The sequence below is a fragment of the Xyrauchen texanus genome, chromosome 50 (assembly GCF_025860055.1).
Source record: "Xyrauchen texanus isolate HMW12.3.18 chromosome 50, RBS_HiC_50CHRs, whole genome shotgun sequence".
NCBI lineage: Eukaryota > Metazoa > Chordata > Actinopteri > Cypriniformes > Catostomidae > Xyrauchen > Xyrauchen texanus.
Window position 1 is genome coordinate 4,587,191 of NC_068325.1, and position 23,391 is coordinate 4,610,581.

General features: G+C 37.3%; 2 protein-coding genes across 3 annotated transcripts in view; one reads left to right on the plus strand and one right to left on the minus strand.

The window, feature by feature from the left end:
- Positions 1–23,391, plus strand: part of LOC127641218 (E3 ubiquitin-protein ligase RNF123) — a 161,338-nt gene that overhangs the window by 87,963 nt on the left and 49,984 nt on the right. The gene's annotated exons all lie outside the window — the stretch shown is intronic.
- On the minus strand, positions 1,517–21,881 carry LOC127641217 (amphoterin-induced protein 3-like). 2 transcript variants are annotated; one of them, XM_052124041.1, is made up of 3 exons: positions 21,013–21,881; positions 19,422–20,838; positions 1,517–1,994 (listed from the first exon to the last, which is right to left on the minus strand). In XM_052124041.1, the coding sequence occupies exons 2-3, from the start codon at positions 20,718–20,720 to the stop codon at positions 1,917–1,919; spliced, it is 1,377 nt and encodes a 458-aa protein (XP_051980001.1). In that variant the 5' UTR covers positions 20,721–20,838; positions 21,013–21,881; the 3' UTR covers positions 1,517–1,916. The 2 variants fall into 2 exon arrangements, with proteins under 2 accessions (XP_051980001.1, XP_051980000.1); XM_052124040.1 differs by lacking the exon at positions 1,517–1,994 and having other exon boundaries at positions 18,414–20,838.

Sequence of the window (23,391 nt, forward strand, 5' to 3'; positions counted from 1 at the left end):
CACACAACAAAATCGGATGCATAGATCATTAGATAATCCACACGAAGCACAATGTTCACTGGCTAAAAAACAAGTTAGCTTTCCTCGATCAGATGATTTAATCGGAAAAGATGTAGTATGTCATTGAACGCTAAACCAAATGTATTAGAATTCAGATTGCTTCAACCAGATGTGAAAGTCATCCAAATATGGTCAGAGAGGATCGTTCACTCTAATTACATATGGCCACCAGGAGATGGCACCAAGTACATAACACCGACTCAGAAATGGCTCAAATGACACAGAATTTAACTGAACGAGATCTTATTACTCTAGACTGCATGCTTTGGGAAGAGAGCATACCTTTAGTTATTGTTGTATTTGCATATGTAATTAGTTCTCATGTACAGTTATTATGTTTTATTTGTTTGGAGAGGCTTTGGGACAATAGGAGGCGTTTTTGGGCACTAGGATTAATTATATTTATAATTCTATAACATTTGATTGCTTTGTCGGATCACCACAAAATTTTACTCGGTTACAGGTGACCTGATTGAGAACAAAAGCAGTTTTTCAGAGCTACCTAATTTACACCCTGAGAAATATGATTTTTTTTAATTTTTGGGTTCTGTTTTTTGGTGTGATTAGTTTAAGCATTATGATTAATTTATAATCTATATTATTAAAAAATGTAAGAGTTTTATTTAAAATTATAATAAATATAGGTTTTTTTTTAGTTATGAGCCTCTAATTTTGAGCATGCCATGGCAACAGGAAATATTTAAAAACACCTTCAGAGCTTAAACGATTAAACAGTTTCTTGAATGGCTTGTTTATACTTTGGTTCTTGACTGCCACAGATATGCTGACTGTGTTGGATGGCGTTTTCAAGATTGATCTGTATTGTAGTGACAATTCATCACCATCGACTCCTCCCGCTGTCGCAAATAATTGTCTCCAATGCCGAGTGATTGTGTGGACTAAGCCATGTGCAGTTGTGTCTACCTCTCGCTTTACACGCCCTGCCTTCAGATTCACTTTTGTTTGCTGCCTCTATTTTTTTTAGATGAAGAGCAGAGTTTCCCAAACTGTGGGCCGTTGCCTACTAATTTGTAGGGTGGGTGTGAGTTGCTTGGGAAATCAAAAGTATGTTTTTTTTTTTAAAAGACATTGACATTTCACAAGGTCGTAGACAGTTTTCAGCACTTGCAGTGTAAACTGCTTTGTTTATTATATTGGGTGCATCATTTCCAATCAAGCTGTAATTTTGCCAAATTATGCAAAAAGTATTGTGTGTATTTAGGAATAATAACATTTTTGCAATTAAATCAGCCTTAGGAGGACAAAAAGCTGAGATGTTATAAAAAAAAATATTGAAGTCATTTCCATCAGCGTCATTTCCACCACAGAATTCTTCTTTTTGCTTTACCATGTTTCATCTGGTTAGGACACTTTGTTAGAGTTCGAATGCCTGCTGCATATTTCTTTCTGTATTGTTTGTGTCATAAATAAGACATACACACCTAGTAGGGCATATATTGATATTCTTTATTGCAACATTCTAGATATATCTCACTTTCACATTCAGAATGTTATTTCAACACTTCGAGCAGAGAGAGGCATTCATATATTGTAATCTAGTCTACGTTGTTTCATTCATTATTGCTTTAGACAGGAAATAAAGAAATATAGATGTGGCATTTACAAACATGATTACCTCCACACGTTGTCTTAAACTGAATTGTCAGCATCTCTGTTTTGCCTGGATGGTAAACAGTGCATGGGCAGAGTTTTGTGAATTAGTGTTTCGTAAGGAGAAACACTGTAGAAAACCAAAACTCTGTAGGTGCATGGCTTGTTACGGTTCTGGATATGGGTTTCAGGAACTGCACTGGATATTACAGCCCAAGATGTGTTTGTTGTCTTATCCACAGAGATTATTGTGGAGTTGAACGTGTGGTCCATATGTCAGGGACAAGGGGCTGCAGGGTGACTGCTGGGGTGCATTGACACATCTGAAGAGAAAAAAGTAAATAAGAAAGAGAAAAGAGAGTGAGCGAGAGTTAGAATTGAGAACTCAACACCGGCGAAAGCAATCTAATCAGGATTTTATTGATATTGTGTCTCTGCCATTTGATATGGCCTGCTAAAGAAGATCTGTCATCATTTACTGAGCTTCATTTTGTTTCAAACCTGTATTTCTTTTGTGGAACACACCAAGCTTATCTAGTGCATTAGATGTATGGGATCTCTCTATGGTGATTTCATGTTTTGGTTTGGTTTTGTTCCCATTCACTTTCAATTTCAATGGAAAAGAATAGCCTGGCCTTTTTGTAAAATGTATCTTTTTGTATTCCACTGAAGACCGCAAGTCTTGCAGGTTTGGAATGAAAAATGGGTGAACAGTTCCTTTTAAAAGTGCACTGTGTAATTTCTGTCATTAGTGGCACCAAATTGACTTTAAACCTGTTATATTGATTTAAGAACACTGGCTCATCCAATGATGTCAGTTGAGGGTGGGCCCCAAATTGGATTGTCTAAACAAAAGGGGAAGTGTATGAAACTTGTTTGAAAGTCATTAAGAGCAGATATTACTCTTCACATTAAACCTTGATAATATTCAAACACTAAAGGGTACAACTGAGCCTTTATAAATTTGACATCTACTTGTTTTGGTTATAATGAAGGACACTTATACACAAATTATCACAACCCTGTCACACTCTCATACATTTGCATGTGTGTATTTTCGCCCATCTGACCAATTCTGGCAGAATATCCAAATGACAGAGCCATCCTCACTACTCTGGATCAGTGACGAGATGAACGTCCTTTTGAAGTGTGATGGCCAATGTGCGATTCAGAGAGCTGCACAGACATGTATTTAAATCCTTTTGATTTCAATGTGTATCTTCCGTACCAGCCGAGACACATTTTTGAAATCAAAGAACGAGATGGAGCAGGTGGAACAATTCTGTTCATTACATCCTTGATAGTCCAGATATGATAAGAGCGCTAGGGATGGGTGATACCACTTATTTTTATATTGATCCGATATATATAATTTCCAGTCCAATATTGTTGCTTCCGATACTTCTACCGATACTTCTATTAAATAGAAAATTGGTATTTTAAAATATTATTTCATTATTCGCATAATTATTTATATATTTATTTTTTACATTTGTGTGCCTAAACAGAAAACTACTTGACTTTTACTTTGTTTACCATTACAAAAATGAACCATGGTTAAACTATAGATACTGTAATGAAACCATGGTTAATTGTTGTAAGGGTAGACAAAATTTAAGTCAAAAAATGTTCTGTTTAGGCTCACAAATGTAATTTTTTTTTGTATAAATTTTTTTTAAACCACAGTTACCACACAATTAACCATGGTTACTACTTAAATATTACTGTTGTAAAACCATGGTTTTAGCCCTTAAAAAAAACCCAAAATAGGGTCACTACAATATTACTTTAGTAAAATCATGGTTAACTATTTTATGTAATTATTTATTAACAACAATTACCCACAAGCTCATAAGAAATGTTACCTTTAGATGTGTTATTTTTGCGTGAATTTACTCCAGAAGCTGTTTCTCTCATTTTCTGTCATTACCTCTACAAGGCAGTGCTCCCTCTTGTTTGAATGAGCCTTGTGACAGTGCAAGTGCTTTTCTGCTTGTCTTTCAGCATGAATGTTAAGATGAGCGGAAGAAGAAATGGTTCCCATCCTGCACAAGCATTTGCTAAAATAGCCTAATCCTTTTTATTTCACTTTGAAGCTTATGATTATTGTTTATGGTAACCAAATAAAATATATCCCTAATTGAAAAAACAAAGTAACAAAATAATCATTTAGAATCATTAATTTTGTGTGAGGATCGATACCTTTTGATACAGCATCGGTATCGAATGTATAGATACTCTAGGATCGATTTGCCCATCCCTAAAGAGCACATCCCAAATCAGTCATGAAATAGAGGTGACAAATTGAGTTGAGACACTGGTTATGGATGTATTACGGAAAATATTTAGGTAATTCAGAAAGAAAAGCCACAGGAAAGTTCTACTAAAAGGATTCAAAATAGGGTCTTTTTCAACAAATGGTCAATGAATGAATGAATGAATGAATGTCTTGTACCTTAAAAAAATGTTGATGAGTCAAACTCTGGAGATTGTTTGTAATAAAAATGTATTTGCTTTTAAATGATCAATTATTAAAAAAGATAAAACAATGTATGGAATATCAACCAATTATGTCAAAATTATGTAATTGTTGTATGATTATAATTGTTGCATATAGTCGAGGTCAAACATTCTAAGGTGGGTAAGGTCAAAATCACTATTTTAAGAGGGGCGATTTGATGTTTTTATGACTAGCTTCATACATAAAAGTTTATCTAACATATCTAATATTTCTCACAACAAAAACATGGAATTTTTGCCTCTAATGCTTTTTTTAAAAAGCATTGGGACATCAAAGTGTACTTTGTCCAAGGAAAGTACCCACAGTTTGTGCTGAAACGGGTTTTGGATTTCTCCAAAGCTATGCCAAGTCAAAAATAGGTGGCTAAACCCCTCCGTTCACTCTGCACGTCTCTGGAAGCAAAATCCTTTATTTGGCATAACAATTTTCACACTCTGTTCAATTCGGAGCATCCTCAACTCACCCCAGCCGTAGTTTACGTCCCTGTGAAAAGCTGCAAGAACATGTCACCTCCTCACAAGCTAAGAAGTGTCTCATGAATGCATGCAATTGTGTAAGCTCTGAAAATTGACTTTTATTTTACCCTATAGGACATAAAAATAATAGATATCGACCTTGCAGGGTGTTATTAGACTGTGGGGACAGTTATGGCGATACGAAACTAGTGTTTTTAGGTGCCAGCATTCTGCAATTATTCCCCGCTCCATGAGACTCGACGTTCCAGATCTGTAAGTACTGGTTTAGTGCAGCCATTAAGAAAGCAGCCACATGGAGCCCTTGAGATGCAGAATTGCTCCCAAGTTAGAGCATTTGCTTAGTGAGAGAATTTTTGTCTTTTTATATATAACTGAAGTGCAAGAGAAAAACAACCACAGTTGTGTACCATAGAGTGGCCCTAAAAGATATACACTGATGAGCCAAACCATTTTGACCAACTGCCTAATAAGCTGTTGGTTCTCCAACCTGCTGATGCATGGACTCCACAAGACCCCTGAAGGTGTCCTGTGGTATCTGGCACCAATACATTAGCAACAGATCCTTCAAGTCCTGTAAGTTGTGAGGTAGAGCTGCCATGAATCGGACTTGTTGGTCCAGCACATCCCACAGATGCTCAATCGGATTGAGATCTGGGGAATTTAGAGGCCAAAGCAACACCTTGAACTCTTCATCATTTTCCTCAAACCATTCCAGAACAATGTGTGCAGTGTGGCAGGGCGCATTATCCTGCTGAAAGAGGCCACTGCTGTCAGGGAATAACATTGCCATGAAGGGGTGTACCTGGTCTGCAATGATGTTTAGGTAGGTGGCACGTTTCAAATTGACGTCCACATGTCTGGCCAGACCAGCAGAACATTTCCCAAAACATCACACTCCCTCCACCGGCTTGTTGTCTTACCACAGTGCATCCTTGTGCCATCACTTCCCAAGGTAAACAGCACACGCAAGGACTGATCAACCACCAGGCCGATTGGGCCATTGCCCAGGGGCCTATAAACCCAAAGGTACCCGAGCTCTAAATAAATTATTATAATAATTAATTTTTTTAGATGTCTATAATAAATCCATGTTAAAGTCAGCTTTATGAGAAGTACCAGTTGTTCGGCCGAATGCGTGTTGGATGACAGCAGCACAAGCACAGGTATTCGAGTGCATGCTCAGGGATTCTGCATCTCACAGGTGCAGTGTGTTTATTTGAAGAACTACAGAGAACAGCCTTTGATTCACAAAATGCTTTCAAACACAAAGATAAAGTGCAGTTTACCCTGGCTGTAAAGCGACAGAATTCGTGCAACAGTATGGATGACTTTAAAATGTTTATGTCCTGCATGCATTTAATGTTTAATGACAAAGTGAAAGATGCCTAATACCCTAAATATGTGCACAGTAAACTTTTGTAAAATTTGGTTAACCGCAAGAGTTCACAAAACAGTTATTGTGTTATTTGTCAAGTCAGGAATAAAGAACATTTATTGCCACGGATGCGTCAAACACAATCTCATATTAGCAGGGAATAAAGTGCAGTAAGCTATGAGCCGAAATGGCACAAAACATTGATCTTCAAAAGATAAAATCACATTAAAGTCGAACAAAAATAATCTCCGTCACTGCCTGCAATAGGCCTATTCTTAATAAATGGAAAATGCATAATTCTGCCTGGGCATGTTAACTTTCCATAAGGCAGCAAATGCTATGGTTCATAAACCTCTTTGGGATGCTTTGATTTGAAATATATACCCGGGGGGGGGCATTGCAATTTTCTGTTACTTAGTTCAAGCTCCTGTCGGCTCGAACCAGATGGGATAGCCTTCGTTGCCTCACGCATCGATGAGCCTTGGGAGCCCAAAACCCTGACACCGGTTTGTGATTTGTCCCTCCTCGGACCATTGTCAGTAGGTTTTCCCCACTGCTAATCTGGAGCACCCCACAAGCCTTGCCGTTTCAGAGATGCTCTGACCCAGTCAACTAGCCATTACAATTTGGCCCTTGTCAAAATCCCTCAGGTCTTTCCTCCTGCCCATTTTCAACAGATTGACTATGAGAACTGATTGTTTGCTTACCATCTTATCTACAGTCCTTGACATGTGGCCTTGTTAGGAGATGATCAACGTTATGTGCTTTATCTCAGAGTAGTCACAATGTTTTGGCTCATCAGTGTATATAAAATGTATGCATACTTAGAAATGTCTATATGTTGATGCATAACAAAGCATCAAAGTATAAGTGTTTATTTTAAAGGATTGCTCAACCAAACTTATCGATCAAAACATTTCACAATTATTTTTACTTTTTTTAGGTCTGAGATGATAAATCAAGAGTTGTACGCTTTCCAATTAAACAAAGTATTTAGACACTTTCTGGTTATCAAATGTTAATGTACTGAACTACACCTGTGGTTATTCTGCTATGACACCAGTGTGAACCTGCAGGGAATTCGCTTCATGCATCCACTTAAAATCACTTTAGAATTGCTGTTAGGTCCCGTTTATAGTTTATGTTGCCTCATCCTTGAATAAAAGTCTTTTTGCATTTTAAAAATAAAGTTAAAATGCACTGCTTAAACTGTTGAGGTGGGATTATAATGATTAGGATTTTTGCTAAAAATTAACTTTCCAACTCTTAAAGTTGGGATCCTTCTGAAGGATATGCAGAGTGTAGGTGCTACACAAAAATTGCACAATGTGTGGTGAACTCATGACCATAAGTGTAAAATATTTGCATATTTTGGAATAATAACAAGTATCCTTGTAATCCATGTAATTTTTAAGAGAAAATGCAACCTCCGAATCATCATTGTCTATGTGAACACAATCACTTACTGGTTTGCATAGGACAAGAAGCCGTGTCTCTGAGGATGCTTGCACATCCTGGGGCAGCTGTATCTCAGTTGGTAGAGTGGGTTCAAATCCCGGCCCACACGACTCCACACGCCGAAGTGTCCTTGGGCAAGACACTGAACCCCAAGTTGCTCCCAATGGCAGGCTAGCGCCTTGCATGGCAGCTCTGCCGCCATTGGTGTGTGAATGGGTGAATGTGTCACAGTGTAAAGCGCTTTGAATACCGCTAAGATTAAAAAGGCGCTATATAAGTTGCAGACCATTTACCATTCCTACTTCCTTCTTATAGTTTCATAATGACTAGATGGGCCAAGTTTCATTGTTGATGTGTAAATGTGAGCAGTCATCTGTTAATGTTTACAGGTTTCTTATATGTCAGACCTAAGGATAAAAATTAGGATGTTTCTCCTGCTTTGTTTCAGCGATGGCTCTTTTAGGACTTGGGAGAAAGTGTTGAGAACATAATTCATAACCTCTCATTTCTTGCCCGTACCCTTTGAAATTGGAATTGTTGAACCATGACATGCCAGCACCTGTACTTTTGTCTGCAATGCATCAAGAACGGACTTTTCCAAACATCTGTTGTGCTGTTGAGGTTTAGTGCTGCCCCTGTATACTATAATTCTTTTTAGCATAATTTATCTTTTCAAAAATAAAAGAAACAGTTGTCAGGTGTTTATACCTCCAAACATCTAAATATTTTGTGACTCATGAGATTTATTTTCAATCTGTATGTTAGCTGTACTAATATGGTAATGGTCTTGAACGTTATGTCAAATGGAATTGGTGCTCTGTATAGCACTAATAACGGTAAGTCATCTTAAGCCTGCCCTGGATGGCTTCATCAAATACCAGCAGAGCGACTAACACTCAGCTCAGAGCGCTCATTAACAATGTCTGCTAATTAACTTCAGGTTGTGCCTAAACATCCTTTTAGGTTTAGAGTGTCAAAATGGATATGGACACACACAACTAACAGAGGGAGTACTTCTTGTAACGATATCGAAACCCATCCCAAAAAATGAAGACGAAGTCATGCCTTAGGTCTGTGTATGTGGCCGAATCAGACACAAAGCATCATGATCACATTGGAAATTGATAAATGTTCATATACCCTCAAATCAATCCCATTCAACAGAATTTCTCACAAGCGCCATCCCCATTTTTGCATGAATTCAAATGTGTACAACTTTCCTTATGGCGCTACTGATAGCGTGTTGTGCAAGCATCCTCTGAGACACGGCTTCTTGTCCTATGCAAACCAGTAATTGATTGTGTTCACATAGACAATTGTGATTCGGAGGTTGCATTTTCACTTAAAAATTACAATTTTACTCCACTGACAATTAGGATTTGGGTAAAGGCCCCTGCACACTTCATACGAAATCGAAGAACTAATGTGTGTAACAAATATACCTACATCTGTATGAATGTTCGCATTGAAAACATTTTAAGACCATGTCATTCAATATTTTTTTTAATTAGTCTTTAATAAGAATCAAATCTACTCAACTACGCTTACGTGCCCATTCAATCTGTTGTTTGACATGCTGCTTCTGAACCAAACTTTAAGTGCTGTGATGTACGCGTCGTCTTCAGAGGTTCATGCCAAACCCCCGAAAGTAGAAACAAGGATTTTAGTGAATGCAAAGCGGTCCGGTTTCACTTTAATTTAACGATAGTTTAATTACAAATGTTATTTGTCGTTGTGTGTTCATAAACGCAGCATACACCTATGACAAAAGCATGACAATTTGTATGGCAATTAATCATCATAATTGTCATAATCGCAAGAGCTCTAAAACAGATAGTTAATCGTCATAATTGCAATTAATCATCAGCCAAATTTCATAATTGTGACAGCCCTAGCCCAGAGTAAGGTATGCCTATCATCATTCGTTTGTTTGTTTTTTTTATACCAATCTATGCAGTAGTATCAGTGTTGTCATAAATTACATTAACAGTGTAACCGGTGCATATTATGGCCACTTTTAACGTGTTGGCACTTTAGCGTCATGAATTCAGAATGTAAACAAGACAAATAACAGATTTTCTAATGCTTATACTCTATATTACTTTAAATCCTTAGTGGTTTTTATTGATCTCATATTTAAATGCTCCTAAATGGCTCTCCCAGTGGTGTGAGTAGTGTCTGAATGTTTGCAAACAGTATGTTGTTGCTCAGCTGTTTCAGACTTCTTTTTGGCTCTTAGTGCAGAACAATGAAGAACTTCTCTGTGAGTGTGCTGGGGCCTTTTTAAGTTTTGGGTTAGTTAGGGGATATGGTTGACTGTATCATGTAATTTCCAACTAAAATACAACAAGTGGTTTTTGATGCCACTCTTTTCATTGGAAACTAGAGCATACACATACTCATATGTTCAACAACACTTCCAGCTTCCGACACTGGGGGCAGTAATTCAAATTTTGTTAAGAACGGACCGATTATAGCAGCAAAACTTTCGACCTACTGTTGTCGAATTCAGTGCGATCAGTCTGACGTGAATATGCGCACACTTGTCTACCTGGGTTCTTGAGGTATACGTCCTATTAATATTCTCTATAGATTTTTATCTTATCTTTAGTGATTCGTGTATAAACCTTTAGAAACAGACCTACCATGAACTGTGAGGTTGTTAGGTATCATTAGAGGCTGTAAGTCTGTGTGATTTAAGCTTTCATAAAATTGTTTAATTGTTAAACTCCCTGTGAAGTACTACACAATCCATGATCCTGAAGAGAGATCGACCAATTAGACTACTTGCTGTTAGAATAGAAAGCTTCAAAAGAGCTTCCAGTTGACCACCCATTCCCATAATGCACTGAGAAACATTTTAGAGTTATATACTTGAATATTTTGGAATAAACTTGAAATAAACTGTATAGCATTTATAGTCAGTAACATATGTTCATTTAAAATTGTACCAGTATTTATGATTCTTTTAAGTATCTGGCAGAGCTTCATGGGATGAGTAGTTAATTTGCCCAATAAAGTACACAGTCCTTTTATTCTTGTTTTCAAATACCTTTTGCTTCAATCAAAGTTTATGCTGTAAATCATCTCAGAGCTAGGTAGTTTTGTTCAAAGCATTGTTAGAGGCTTCAAGAATTGTTTTGAAGAAAATTAATGGGGAAAAAATAGTTACAGAACCAAGGCTGCTGAAAGTTGCAAGTATTGCAGTTATAATACAGTAACTGCACCCATATTTGTAGGCGATATCCCTCAGCATTAATATAATTGTTTTTGGTCTTGTGAATCTTGATAATGTTTCTCACTATGTGTGTGAATGTATTTTAATAGTTGCATTGAATGCATTTGAGAAGTCTAATCTTCAAGAATCTCTGTTACTTTGACCTAGTCCCTAATGGCTTTTTCCTCTTTGTGTGTATCGATTACAGAAGTCATCTATGAATCAAGGCCAATGCCCTAATTCCACCTCATTGATAGTTGACAGAATTTTGTGTGAAGAATACAAATGTGAAATCCTTTCTTTAGCATGTTTAATACATTTTTTTTAGGGTACTGATTTAGATTTTTGTGTTGTTCAAAGAAGTCAGAGACATGTCATATATATTTTTAAAGAGGACTGTCAGACCTTTAGTCCAACCTCTTTGTGTATGCTAGCTTTCTTTTCCATTTTGGGATGGAAATTTAATTATTCTTATTCAAAGATTACCGTTCTAATTAACGATTCCAATGAAGAAAGAATTGGCAATGTTTGGAAAACCATTCTTATTGCATTTACTGTGCCCAGCAGTCTGTTATCAAATTATACGATCATTTCAGGTTTCCACAGAAAATGTTATTACAAATCAGAGATAGCATTTTATTGTACAATATACTTGCAAAATACAAAGAAAGGTATTATCTGTTTACATGTATTGCATCTAGAAACTTTGCTGTCTTTGTTATTTACAGTGGCAAGTAGATGGTTTTCTGCATTAATTGGTCGTAGGATGTGAATCTTCATCAAAGTCACAAGTATAACACAGTGTGCTTCATCTAACAACACACAAACAATTATAATATTTCAAGTCTTTATTGAACACATCCCATTAAACATTCACAGTGTCATGGAAAAAGTAAGTGAACCCTTGGATTTAATAACTGGTCAATCCTCTTTTGGCAGCATTAACCTCAAACAAGCATTTCCGGTAGCTGCGGATGAGACCTGCACAATGTTCAGCAGGAATTCTGGACTATTCTACCTTACAGAACTGCTTCAGCTCAGCCATATTCTTAGGATGTCTGGTGTGAATGCCTCCCTTGAGGTTATTCCACAGCATCTCTGTTGGGTTAAGATCTGGGCTCTGAATGGGCCACTCCAAAAGGTGTATTTTTATTAAGCTATTCTGTAGTGGAATAACTTTGATTAGAGTCCTTTTCCTGCTGATTCACCCAACTTCTACTGAGTTTTAGCTGGTGCACAGGCACCCTGACATCCTGTAGGGTTTCTTAATAAACTTGGAAATTAATTTTCCCTCTGATGGAAAAAGACCCTGAATCAGCAAATGAGCCCCAAATCATGATTCTCCCTACACTGTACTTCACCGTTGGGATGATGTTTTCATGTTGGTATTCGGTGCCCTTTTTACGCCATACGTAGTGCTGCGTGTTCTTCCCAAACAATTCAACTTCAGTTTCATCAGTCCTCAAAATATTTTCCCAGTAGTGTTGTGGAATTTCAAGGTGGTCTTTGGCAAGCTTCAAGAGCACAACTGTGTTTTTGTTGAAAAGCAGCCACTTCCTTCATGGTGTCCTGCCATGGACATAATGCCTGTTTAATGTTTTCCGTATATTAGACTCATGAACAGAGGTCTTAACCAGTTCCAATGATTCCTTCAAGTCTTTAGCTGTCACTCTAAGGTTCTTTTTTTACCTCATTGAGCATTCTGCAGTGTGCTCTTTGAGTCGTCTTGGCTGGACAGCCACTTCTAGAGAGAGAACCAACAGTACTAAATCGTCTCCATTTATAGACAGTTTGTCTAACTGTGGACGATGAATATTTAAGCTCTTCAAGATAACTGTGTAACCTTTTCCACCTTTGTGCAATGCAACAATTCTTGACCGTAGGGCTTCTTGGATCTGTTTTTTTGCTAGGCATGGTCTATGCCAGCAGATGCTTCTTGTGAAAAGAAAATTAAAAATGTTTAAGTGCTTTTTTAAGTCAAGGTTTGCCAACATCGGACTCTAATTATCTTTTGTTGACATTATAAGCCAAGGGGTTCACTTACTTTTTCCAAAGCACTGAGAATGTTTTATGGGATTTGTTCAATAAAGACATTAAAGATTGTATTTGTTTGTGTGTTGTAAGCTAATTTCAAAGGGTTCACAAACTTTTTTTCTTGCCAGTGCATATTGAAACCCATACTTTTAATTTAGTTTGTCATTGAGGCATCCGTATACAATGGAAAGTTGCATTTACGAATGAATCCTGTGCTTGAAGGTTGATTGTGGATTTCCTGCATAGTTGACCACTAAGAAGATGACAACAAAGTTTAAAGTTGCCACTATTGCACAAATTGCACAGTTTATTAAATGATTCCATTTGCATCGATGGAAGAATGTAGATGTTTCAGAACTGTCAGCAAAACTGAACACATGTTGTGAAATCATTCTGTCAGAATTCATTTGTATTTAAGCAGTTGAATAAGAACCAGTTCTTGTTTGTACTTTGAGTTAAATATATTTTAAAGGTGTGTAATATTATGCTAATAATTTTTTTTTAATATAAAATGCAGCAAAACAAACCAAATAAAAACTTGTTTAGTTAAAAACAACCCCATTGTAAGATTAATCTCAGATGCAGATTACTACTAAATCTGTCCAGGCAGGGTTAGTAGGGGGCGAGCTTTTGCTCTGAATGTGTTGTCTGGCTTGAAACGTTAATCAGAATGACTGTAAATTTTCTTGACTGATGAAAGTTCTTAAATGGAACTCTTTGCTGGTAATCGAAGCACTGTTGTCAAGCAATGATGAATACTTTAGAAATGGATGGGTCAGAACAGCAGGGACTGAGTGATGCTGTATACCAGGCAGGGTGATTTATCTATCGTTTGTCTCATGGATTTTGTCTCAGGGCTGTTGACTTAACTGTTATTTTTATTTATTTAACATGCATTTATGAAATGAGATAAGCATATATATATATTTTTTTGGATAAAACAATATAAAAACACAATTTTAAGAAGGAAAAAACTAAGTGTGGAGCAAATTTCATAAACTAAGTGTGGAGCAAATTTCAACAAAATAATGAGAGTTGTATGCTGTGTATGCAATTCTATTGACTAGAATTGTCTAGCTCAATTGTCGGTTTGCCATTCGTCGTATTTGCGAAGTTTACAGCTCATATACGCTGTTTTACCAAGTTAAATAAGCTTAACTTATTTACATTTTCACACGTTTGCAAGATCAGATTACATTTTTTTGAAAGCATCCAGTTCTACTTAAAATGTTGAGGAAAAGAGTCAATCTAATCAATTACACATCCCTCATTTACATGTTCACAGGCTGTTGGGCAAAACTGTTGGCTTTCTCCTGCTGAGCTCTAATGATGGAAAAAAAAAGAAAGCAGAGCTGATGTGATTGTATTATGAGAGACTAAAGCAGCATGTCTGTTTATATTCATGCTGGAATACTCGAGGCCTTTTTGCATTAAAGTGCATATTGTCTGAAAGGATATTTACATGAGCTTGCATTACTAAGCTGTCTAAGTCTGTTTAAACCAGGTCCAAATTAACTCGATGACACACAAATATAACATATTCACACAAACGCCTTTTTCCTTTTCTTTTAAAAACTGTTTGGATACCTGAATTAATTGTTTGACATCCAAATTATTAAAAAAATTACCAACTATGTGCTCAATGTCTAGTAGTTCTCAGTGTCTAGGAGTTCATAGAGATGTATGCTGTAGTTTCATACTAAAATGTCATTTTAATACGGGTCACTATTTTTTTTCAAAATAATAATAATAACTACAGTCTTTACCAACACAAAATAGTTATCGTTTTAAAGATTAGAAGCTGTACTTTATGATGCATGTAGGCAGTATGAACAATACTAAACATATATTGTAATCGGTAAAAATCTATTTTGTTTTACTCGCAGACAAAAATATAGCGAATAATAGATAAGTGCATGTCTTTGGCATACATGTTACATGTAAACATGTGTTGCTTATAAGCCACGTTTTCACTTATATCTTCACGAAAAATTATCGGAAACATCAAATATCACACATTCCTTAGAGGAGGGAATACCTATTAAAACGAGCTTACTCACAATGTAATTGGATGCATAGATCATTAGATAGCATATAGTGTGCTATCTGGCTAAAAACATGTTAGCTTTCCTGGATCAGATGACTTCTTCAATAAAACTTCTTTGTTTTATGTTGCCCAGCGCCATGGAACATTAAAACAATCAAATTAGGATTCAGATCGCTGCAAACAAAGGTGAAAGTCATCCAAATATGGGCAGAGAGGCTTGTTCACTCTAATTATATATGGCCACCAGGAGATGGCGCCAAGTACATAACACAGACGCAATGATGGCTCAAATGACACAGAATTGAACTGAATGAGATCTTGTTACTCTTACCTGCATGCTTTGGAGAGAGAGCATACCTTTTAGTCATTTATGTAATTAGTTCTTATGTACAGTTATTATGCTTTATTTGTTTGGAGAGGTTTTTGGACACTTGGAGACGTTTTTGGACACTAGGATAAATAATTTTTGTAATGTTATACATTTTGATTGATTTGTTGGATCAGCCAAAAAAAAAAATTACTTAGCTACAGGTCATGCTGTCATGATTTGGAACAAAACAAAAGCAGTTTTTTGGAACTACCTTATTTACACCCTGAGATATATATATATATATGTTAAATTAGAAAAACAGAAAATGAAATGTGGCTTTTTTAAATTTGATTAATTTTTCAGCTGTTTCTTAGACTGAGAGTCTTATAATTTATCCTAATCTATATAATTAAAAACTTTGATAAGTTGTCTTTAAAATATTATACCAAACAATTGACCATTTATGTATATATAAATATATGTTCTAAACACACAAAATAAATATATAAATATATATATATATATATATATATATATATATATATATATATATATATATATATATATATATATATCCTATGTTATCATAATTGTTTTTGCATTATGACATTCACATGACAATTAAGCCCCCCAAACTGTTCTGCAAAAACTGTCATCCAAAAGATGTACTTATCATTACTTGATGTATAATTGTACTTCACAAATTTACATTACAATTTAAATAATTTATACTTTATATAATTAAATGAGATATTTCCACATTGCAGTAAACTGTCATGAAAATAATGTCACTAAAAAATATATCATGATTCTTTACTGGTTGTGGCTCAGACATAAGCCCATATTGGTCTTCCCACACAGGCATCTGAAGCTCAGTATGGTGCATGTGGAAGAAAAATCTTTCATAGCAGCCCTAAAGCTCAGCAGATGGTCTGGTCATAGGATTACCCTTCACTCATTGTACATTTACCTGCAACGGAAACTGATGTCCTCCCTTATAGACACAGGCTCCATAATAATGCATATTATTGTCTTTTTCCCCATTGGAAGAAAACCTAAAGACTTTCAGAGATGAAAGATTGCTTATTTCATAGATGTGGCCTTAGTAATCTGATCTGAAAAATTAGGGCCTTCTCTAGTGAGTGTGTGTAGTACACATTGTAAATGCACTCATCATTGCATAAACTGTAGAAAAGGCTCTTTCACACAAGGTCCCAGCTTATGTGAAGTTTTTCCTGTGCTTTTTGTGCCGTCACAGTTTTAACGTATTGTTGTGTGACAGTACTGATCCAGAGTGATAAATAATACACTAATGAGGTGGACCACACACTGCACCCCATTGCTTGTCCCCTAAAAGCAGCTTCATACAGCATGAATACAAAACATACAAACTCAGATGGACCCAGAAAAGCATGCATCCAGGGCGGTGAAAATTATTCTATAGTTTGAGCATGTGGATAATATAAGGCATCCCAAACCTTCAAATTGTTTGGAATAGGGGAGAATGAGGTAAGCTGGGCCACCTTTTACTTGCACTGTTGGCCAGGAGAGATGAGTGGTAAAACTAAGATGCCAAATTTTATTTCAGGGTGTCTGGTAATAGTTTTTGTAATTGTAATAGTATGTCTTGCATTTGTAGGCAAAGATTACTATCACTATTGGATGAAAAGATTACCCAAAAGCATAAGACACACTTGACCACACAGCTACCATTATGGGAATTATATTTAATAAAAGGAATATCTTGCTAATCTTTATCCAAATCATTATATAGCTATTAATACATTGGCAGTTCACTAAGGTTTCTGTATTTATTTTAAGGCTTTGGTAAGTTTGCTTTGATATTTCAGTTTACCATGTGCACAATTTCCTAACTTAAGAGTGTGGCACATCTTACCCCACTCTTCCCTTCTCCAGGTTAGGTGAAAGCAAGATAGCTGAATGTGTGTCCATGCAGATATGGTTAGACTCACGACACAAAAAAGCATAATGGTGGTGATGATGATGATGATGATGAATATAGTGGTGGTGATTTTAGTGACACTAGTACAGCTGTGATTCATAAAGCAGAAGGAGCACAATAATTCATATGCATTTATTCTGGGGGAAGGTGGGCTTCGGATCAAAGGTATTGTACTATTGTAAAACTCTGTTTTCATTTTCACCATGACCCCATGAAATAACAAAATTGAGTTTTGTGGCATTTAGTAAGTTTAGTTACTTAAAAAAAAAAAAATTCTGTATCACTTCCTTCACTTGACTAAGGTACCAGCAATGAAAGATTAGCATTTGTTTGGCATTGGTTTCAGTCAGTGGTTTGTGCTGAGCAGTGGCATCTCTATATTAGCACCAGATGTGGTGCTGTTGTGCAAAATGCCTGGTATAATAGATGTTATTTTGAGAAATTCTTTAAATATTAAGACTTGTTGCGTTAATCACATTTCTGTCAATTGCATGGCATTGCTTTGAGGTGTTGTTAATGCATTGGTTTGTATTCAATTACAATAACTGTGGAAATGCAATGTTAAATGGTGTTTTGTTGGTGTTTGTGCGTGGCATCATTTTCAGAGGTTGTGCTAGGAAATAATCTTTATCCGTCAATTTGAGGAACTGATTTATACAATTTCAGTCAAGATCTAATTTTATTCATCATACTTGTTTTTATTTTATAGGTACTAAGTTCTAGGGCTAAATTCATACTTTTTTACGCTCAATTGTCATGCATTAAGAAACTGATGCAATGATTGAGATACAGTATGCAGTCATAAAATAAGAGACCCTCTCCTCGAAAACCGAACACAATTGGGCAATTGAGATGCATATTACCAGGAGAAAATAGCAATGGTGCCTGTTAATATGCATCTTAATACCACAGAATAAACAGGGGCACACAGATACACTGGTACTGTTATTTTCTTGTTTCTTTTTTATGTCAAAATGACGGATAGCATTTGGAATTATCCGTCAATGTTTAAAAAATTGGTAAATGATTTGATGGATAACTTTCAGTTAACATAACCCCTGACTTGTGTGCTTAAATGATTGTTTGTTCCCCACCAGAAATAATCCAAAAAACATTATATATATCATGACTAAACATAAATTATTTTTTTTTGCAAAAATATCTCACAACTTATGTCAGGCTTTGGTAGTCAGCAGCTTTTGGCAGAGTCATTTTGCACACACTGTTATACATTTGCACTTGAATACAAAAGCAGTTACTGTAGAACACACATTAAAGACTTAATATTACTATCAAAACAATAAAAAGACATTTACCTCTGGGGTCGAAGCAAAAGGATTTATTAAGAGGCTGATAAAGGATTAGTGAAAGGGAAGGGAGGTGTGAAAAGAGGAAACATAGTATGCTTAGGTAGGGTGAATGTACTTCAGCACATCAACAATTTTCACTGATTCCATTTCATTCAAATGTTATTATGGATGAGATGTGACCTCTGTGCAGTCTCCACATCTGTTCAGACAGTGACATTTTTTTTGTAAAACAACTTCCACCATCTGAACAATTCCCCTATGTTTTCTGGATAATTTTTTTGTCACCAAAATACTGCACAGCCCCTTTGAATTAAGTACTAATACTAACTATTAACCAAAATGCCAATGAGGAAAAACATTGATACAAAGGACATACAGTTAAGTTTAAAAAAAAATATCAACATTCTAAAGGAAGTATCTGGAAAAAAATGGAAATTCAGTTTGCATTTGTCATTCTCCTTCTTATCAATCATGCTATTTCTAGAGTAATAACAAGGGTTTGTGCCGTATTCATTGGGTTATATGCTCTAGACAAGGCATTCATAGCTGTGATTCTATCAAGGCTCAAGCAGTGGTAAAGGGAAAGCATTATACCCTTGTCATTTCAAGCCAAATATTTTACTCTTGTACTGTTGTGGTCAGTAAAGCCATAAAGCTGATTCATGGGAGCACTCGGCTCCATCTTTTTGCCTGTTGCGTTTTTATATCTTCTATCTGATTATGTGTGCTTTTCTTTCCTGCTCTGTTCTGTTCCCTGCCTTTGGCTTGCAACACCCTCTCCCTAATCTGTCCTGAGAAGCTGTGCAGTTGCAGACTGCCACGTCGAAGGACCAACGCTCTCATTCGAGCAGGTCGTTGGGATAACATTAAGCAGCCGCTATGGCACAATAGTGTTGTCTGAGAAGACGGAGGTGACAGAGTCTGCATCGCTCTGCGTTACCGCCAGCTTGGGGTGCTCATGGGCCATTGCTGCCCGTGGCCTCCCATTCTGTGCCTCCTTGATGGGTTCCAGAAAGACCACATGTTTGTTGTTACTGACCTTGTGGCCGGGACCCTCTGTGGTGGCAGGTGGTGTGGGCGTCAGGATAGATGACTGGGCGCTGCATTCATTTGCAGGGCTTGGTGTCCCTGGTGGTGGCTGCTTGCGGCACCAGCAGTGGCAAGGTGTCAAGTAGAGGTACATTAGGACCAGAACCAGGCTGACAACGCAGCCCAGAAGGGTTGTAAAGCCAGTATTGAAAGGCTCCTCCACCTCATGTTGAATTACCACAGTTACATTCACTTCCCGAGTCTCATTGCGTGACTCTTGATGGTTCAGAGCCATGCACAAGTACACCCCAGAGTCCTCCACTTGGGCTGCCAGGATTTCCAAAGTTCCATTTGCATACATTCGCAGTGTGTTGTTATTACCAGGAGGGGCGATATATTCCTTATGTGGGGACACCCACAGGTAGGCAAGATGCTTTCCCTTCAGTGATGTTTTACAATCCAGCAGCACTGAATCCCCCATGTCTGCTCTCAGACTTTCTGTCTCCAGTTGTGGTTTTATTGTGCAGTTCTCAAAAAATCGCACATGCTGGAGAAACCGCACTGAAGCACGCCGCTTGCCATAAAGCAAGCAGATATAGTCCTCTCGGAAGTCTCTCACTGAGGTAAAGCCTCGCTGCTCCCACTGTTTAAACATGCTGTACATGGAGCACTCACAAATTAGGGTATTGTTGTGCAGGAACAACCCTTGCTGTATTGATTCCTGTAAAGCTCCAATGTCCTCAACAGGAAGGTTGGGCATGCGGTTCGAGCTTAGGTCCAAGGTAATGAGACTGGAATGTTCCTGAATGGAAAAGAAAGGGAAGTCAGTCAGCCTGTTATGGCTCAGGTAGGCTTTCCGTAGGTTACTCAAATGGCTCAGGGCTTTGCTTTCCACCCTTACAATACGGTTATTGTAAAGGAGCAACTCTTTAACTCCTACTAACTCTTGAAAGTAGTGTTGCTCTATAACATTCAACTGATTAGAGGAAAGGTCCAGATGGTGAATGCTACTTGTATTCCGGAAGGTTCCTGGAGTGATACTGCTCAGCAGATTGTGTGCCAGCCGTAAGGTGTCAAGATTGGGTAGGCCAGCAAAGCAGCCCTCCTCTAGACGTTCAAGAAGGTTGTGGTTAAAGTCCAAGGTTGCCACCATTATAGGTAACTCTAATGGAACTTGGTTGAGGCCGAGGTTGCTGCAGCTCAGGATGTCGGATGCAATCAGGCAGCCAGAAGGGAGATTCGCCCTGGCTAGCTGAAGGAGGAAAGTGCTCAGCATTAGGGATGCGGCCACACCCTGAGCACACAGCATTGTGCTGTCAGAATGATTCTGTGTGTAAACAGAGCAGCCAGAGTTTCACAGGGATAGAAGTTCACACGCCGTTGATTCGAAGCTGGTGCCTTGGTTAGGTCTTCCTGTCTTTACAAATCTAATGGATAGTGAGAAGAGAGAACAAAAAGACATCAGCTATTTTAATACAGCACGTCCCTTGATTAATATTTGATTAATTATTTGCTTTCTTGGCTCTGTCCTGTCAGCCTAAGGCAAAAGTGTGGATCTAAGAGATGACTATTATTATTATTTAGTGAAATTTTAAACTTACCTTGAAAACGGTTACTCCAAACTTCCTTGAATGTCTTGCTTCATAACTCTTGTTTGGGTGACTGCAGCACTCAAACTTTGTGGCTCATAGATTCAGAGTGCTGCTCCAGATTTCAGTCCATCCTCAGGAAGAGAGTGATGGAGAGGTTTCATGAGTCAGTCAAGGGAGAGAAGTTGTTTATGCCCCATTCCCAAGGCTAATCCCAACCTTCTGTGCACCATCCTTTTAACGGTCCAAGTTTTCTTGCGGGCGTGATATTTGAGATAGGGCAGAAGAGATTTTAGAGTTGGCTCACTGCTGCAGGCTTGAGGATGGTTTTTGAGAAAGTCAGCATCCTGTCCACTTCAGTTAGTATAATCTTGCCCTCAGTTGAACAGCAGGCGCACAGCGTGTCACATGAGCACTGGACCACAAATTCCCTCTTAAAGCAATCTGTTGTTTGTTTTAACCATAAGATAGGGATACGGTGCAGGTTTTATATCACTGTTGCTTCAGAAACAGGAGAAAGTAGGCCATGAATTTTAGTTACAGATTTTGTCTAATTATTTAGTTCAGCTTGTAGCATGGATTGCAATCCACGTTGCTTGGTTAGGGCTACTAAATTCTCTCGTCCAGCTGCCTCTTAAGCTTCCAGTATCCATGTGGCATCTGGATAAACTGGAAAAAAGATGAAAGCACAAACAAAGATTAGTATCTTAAAGCTGCGTTTGTTACTCCTCAGATCCAGTTTGCTCTTTTTTTTTTCATCTTAACATCCGTCTTGTTTCTCTATCCTCCTCTCTTTCCTTTCTTCTGATTTGCTTTCTGTTTTACAGGTCTCCCTCCTATCTTCTCTGTGTGTCTCTCTTGCAGACCGAGTGTGTATAGCACTCCCTCTCTCTCGTTCTCATTCTCTATCTCTCTCTGTGTGCTCTATAAACAGACAGGCATGTAGTTTCGAAGGAGGGGCACTCTGAAGAGAGGGGTTCTTCTGAGTACTGATTGGTTGAAATCTGAGTTTATGAAAGGGAAGTGTTTGCCAGTGTCTCCCCTGGTGGTGCTGTTTTTTCATCCCTTGTGTTTTTCCAATTATTTATTTCCCTTCGTAGCCACCTCTTTGACAGGTTATATTCACTCCGCTTGGCTTTTAATATGCCATTAACCAATGCCTTTTAATGGTGATCTGAATAAGCCCTTAATTGCCTGGGTGGAAGTGCATATCAATGTGAACAGGGTGAATCCCAGAGGATTCTTATAGATCTTAAAGATGTTTCTTTACTGCTTTTTGTTGTTGTTGCCTTTTATGTGATTGTGACCTCTCATAATTACATTTTCATCTTGAGTATTGTAATGGTTCTTTTATAAACCATTTAAAAAAACACATTTATTATGATATTATAATATTGTCATTATTCAAGATAAAAACTGTATTATGTGAAAGCGCTCATTTACTAATTTATGCTTGTAAACATCAAAATATTACACAAAGCACCTTTGTGATTAGTATGAGGTACTTTTATTCTATCCTGGCTTATTTTGAAGAGACAGCTACAAGTAAGCCATGTCTAAGTGGCCTTCCTGAAGAGTTTAAACACAGTAGCTCTGTGATGGTTTCAAAACATTGCTTTGTTTATTTTATTTTTATTTTTTTATATGAAAACTTTTGGATCAGCCAGTGGCATACATTTGGGGTGGGAACAACAGTTTGTTCTAATAATGGCAGGGGTATTGTCTGAGAAACCTATTTGGAAGCAGCCACTTTTTTGCAATTCCATTTGGTGACACTAATGACCAGAAATTCCAATATCTGTAGCTTGGTTTGTATGTATGGATGAGATACATTTTCAGAATTTTAAGAACGTTTACATTCATTGTGAGGACAGTGCTGTTTTTATGTTTACTATGCCATTACTCAATTTCATTAAACAAAGGGGCCATTTTGTACACAGTAGGCGGATTTAAGTCTTATTCACAAACCACGACTGGTATAGTACTGTTCATTAAGTATTTCAATTGAGTAATTGTCACTTAATATGACACTATTACCACCCACACAAAGAAGGTATAAACCAAATTTGATTTCAAAGGCATGTTTGTGTGTGTAATGGATTCTTCTGTGATCATGGCTGAAGTAATTCATCAAATGATGGAGCAGAACATTATATGTAAATGTGTAGTACAGCCTAACATACTGTTGGCATTTTAAAGAGCCTTTTCAGGTGTCTGGATCGCAGTTGTAGAATGCTGTCCAATCCCAGTAAAATATGCCAGATTACATCAGTCAGCTGGATCCTTCATATCATGGCACCGGACTTCAAGCTGTGTGCTGGGAAAATTGCGTTCAGCACTAATTTTGTGGGTGTGTTTGTTCCATTATCTGATTTGTCTAATACCTTTAGT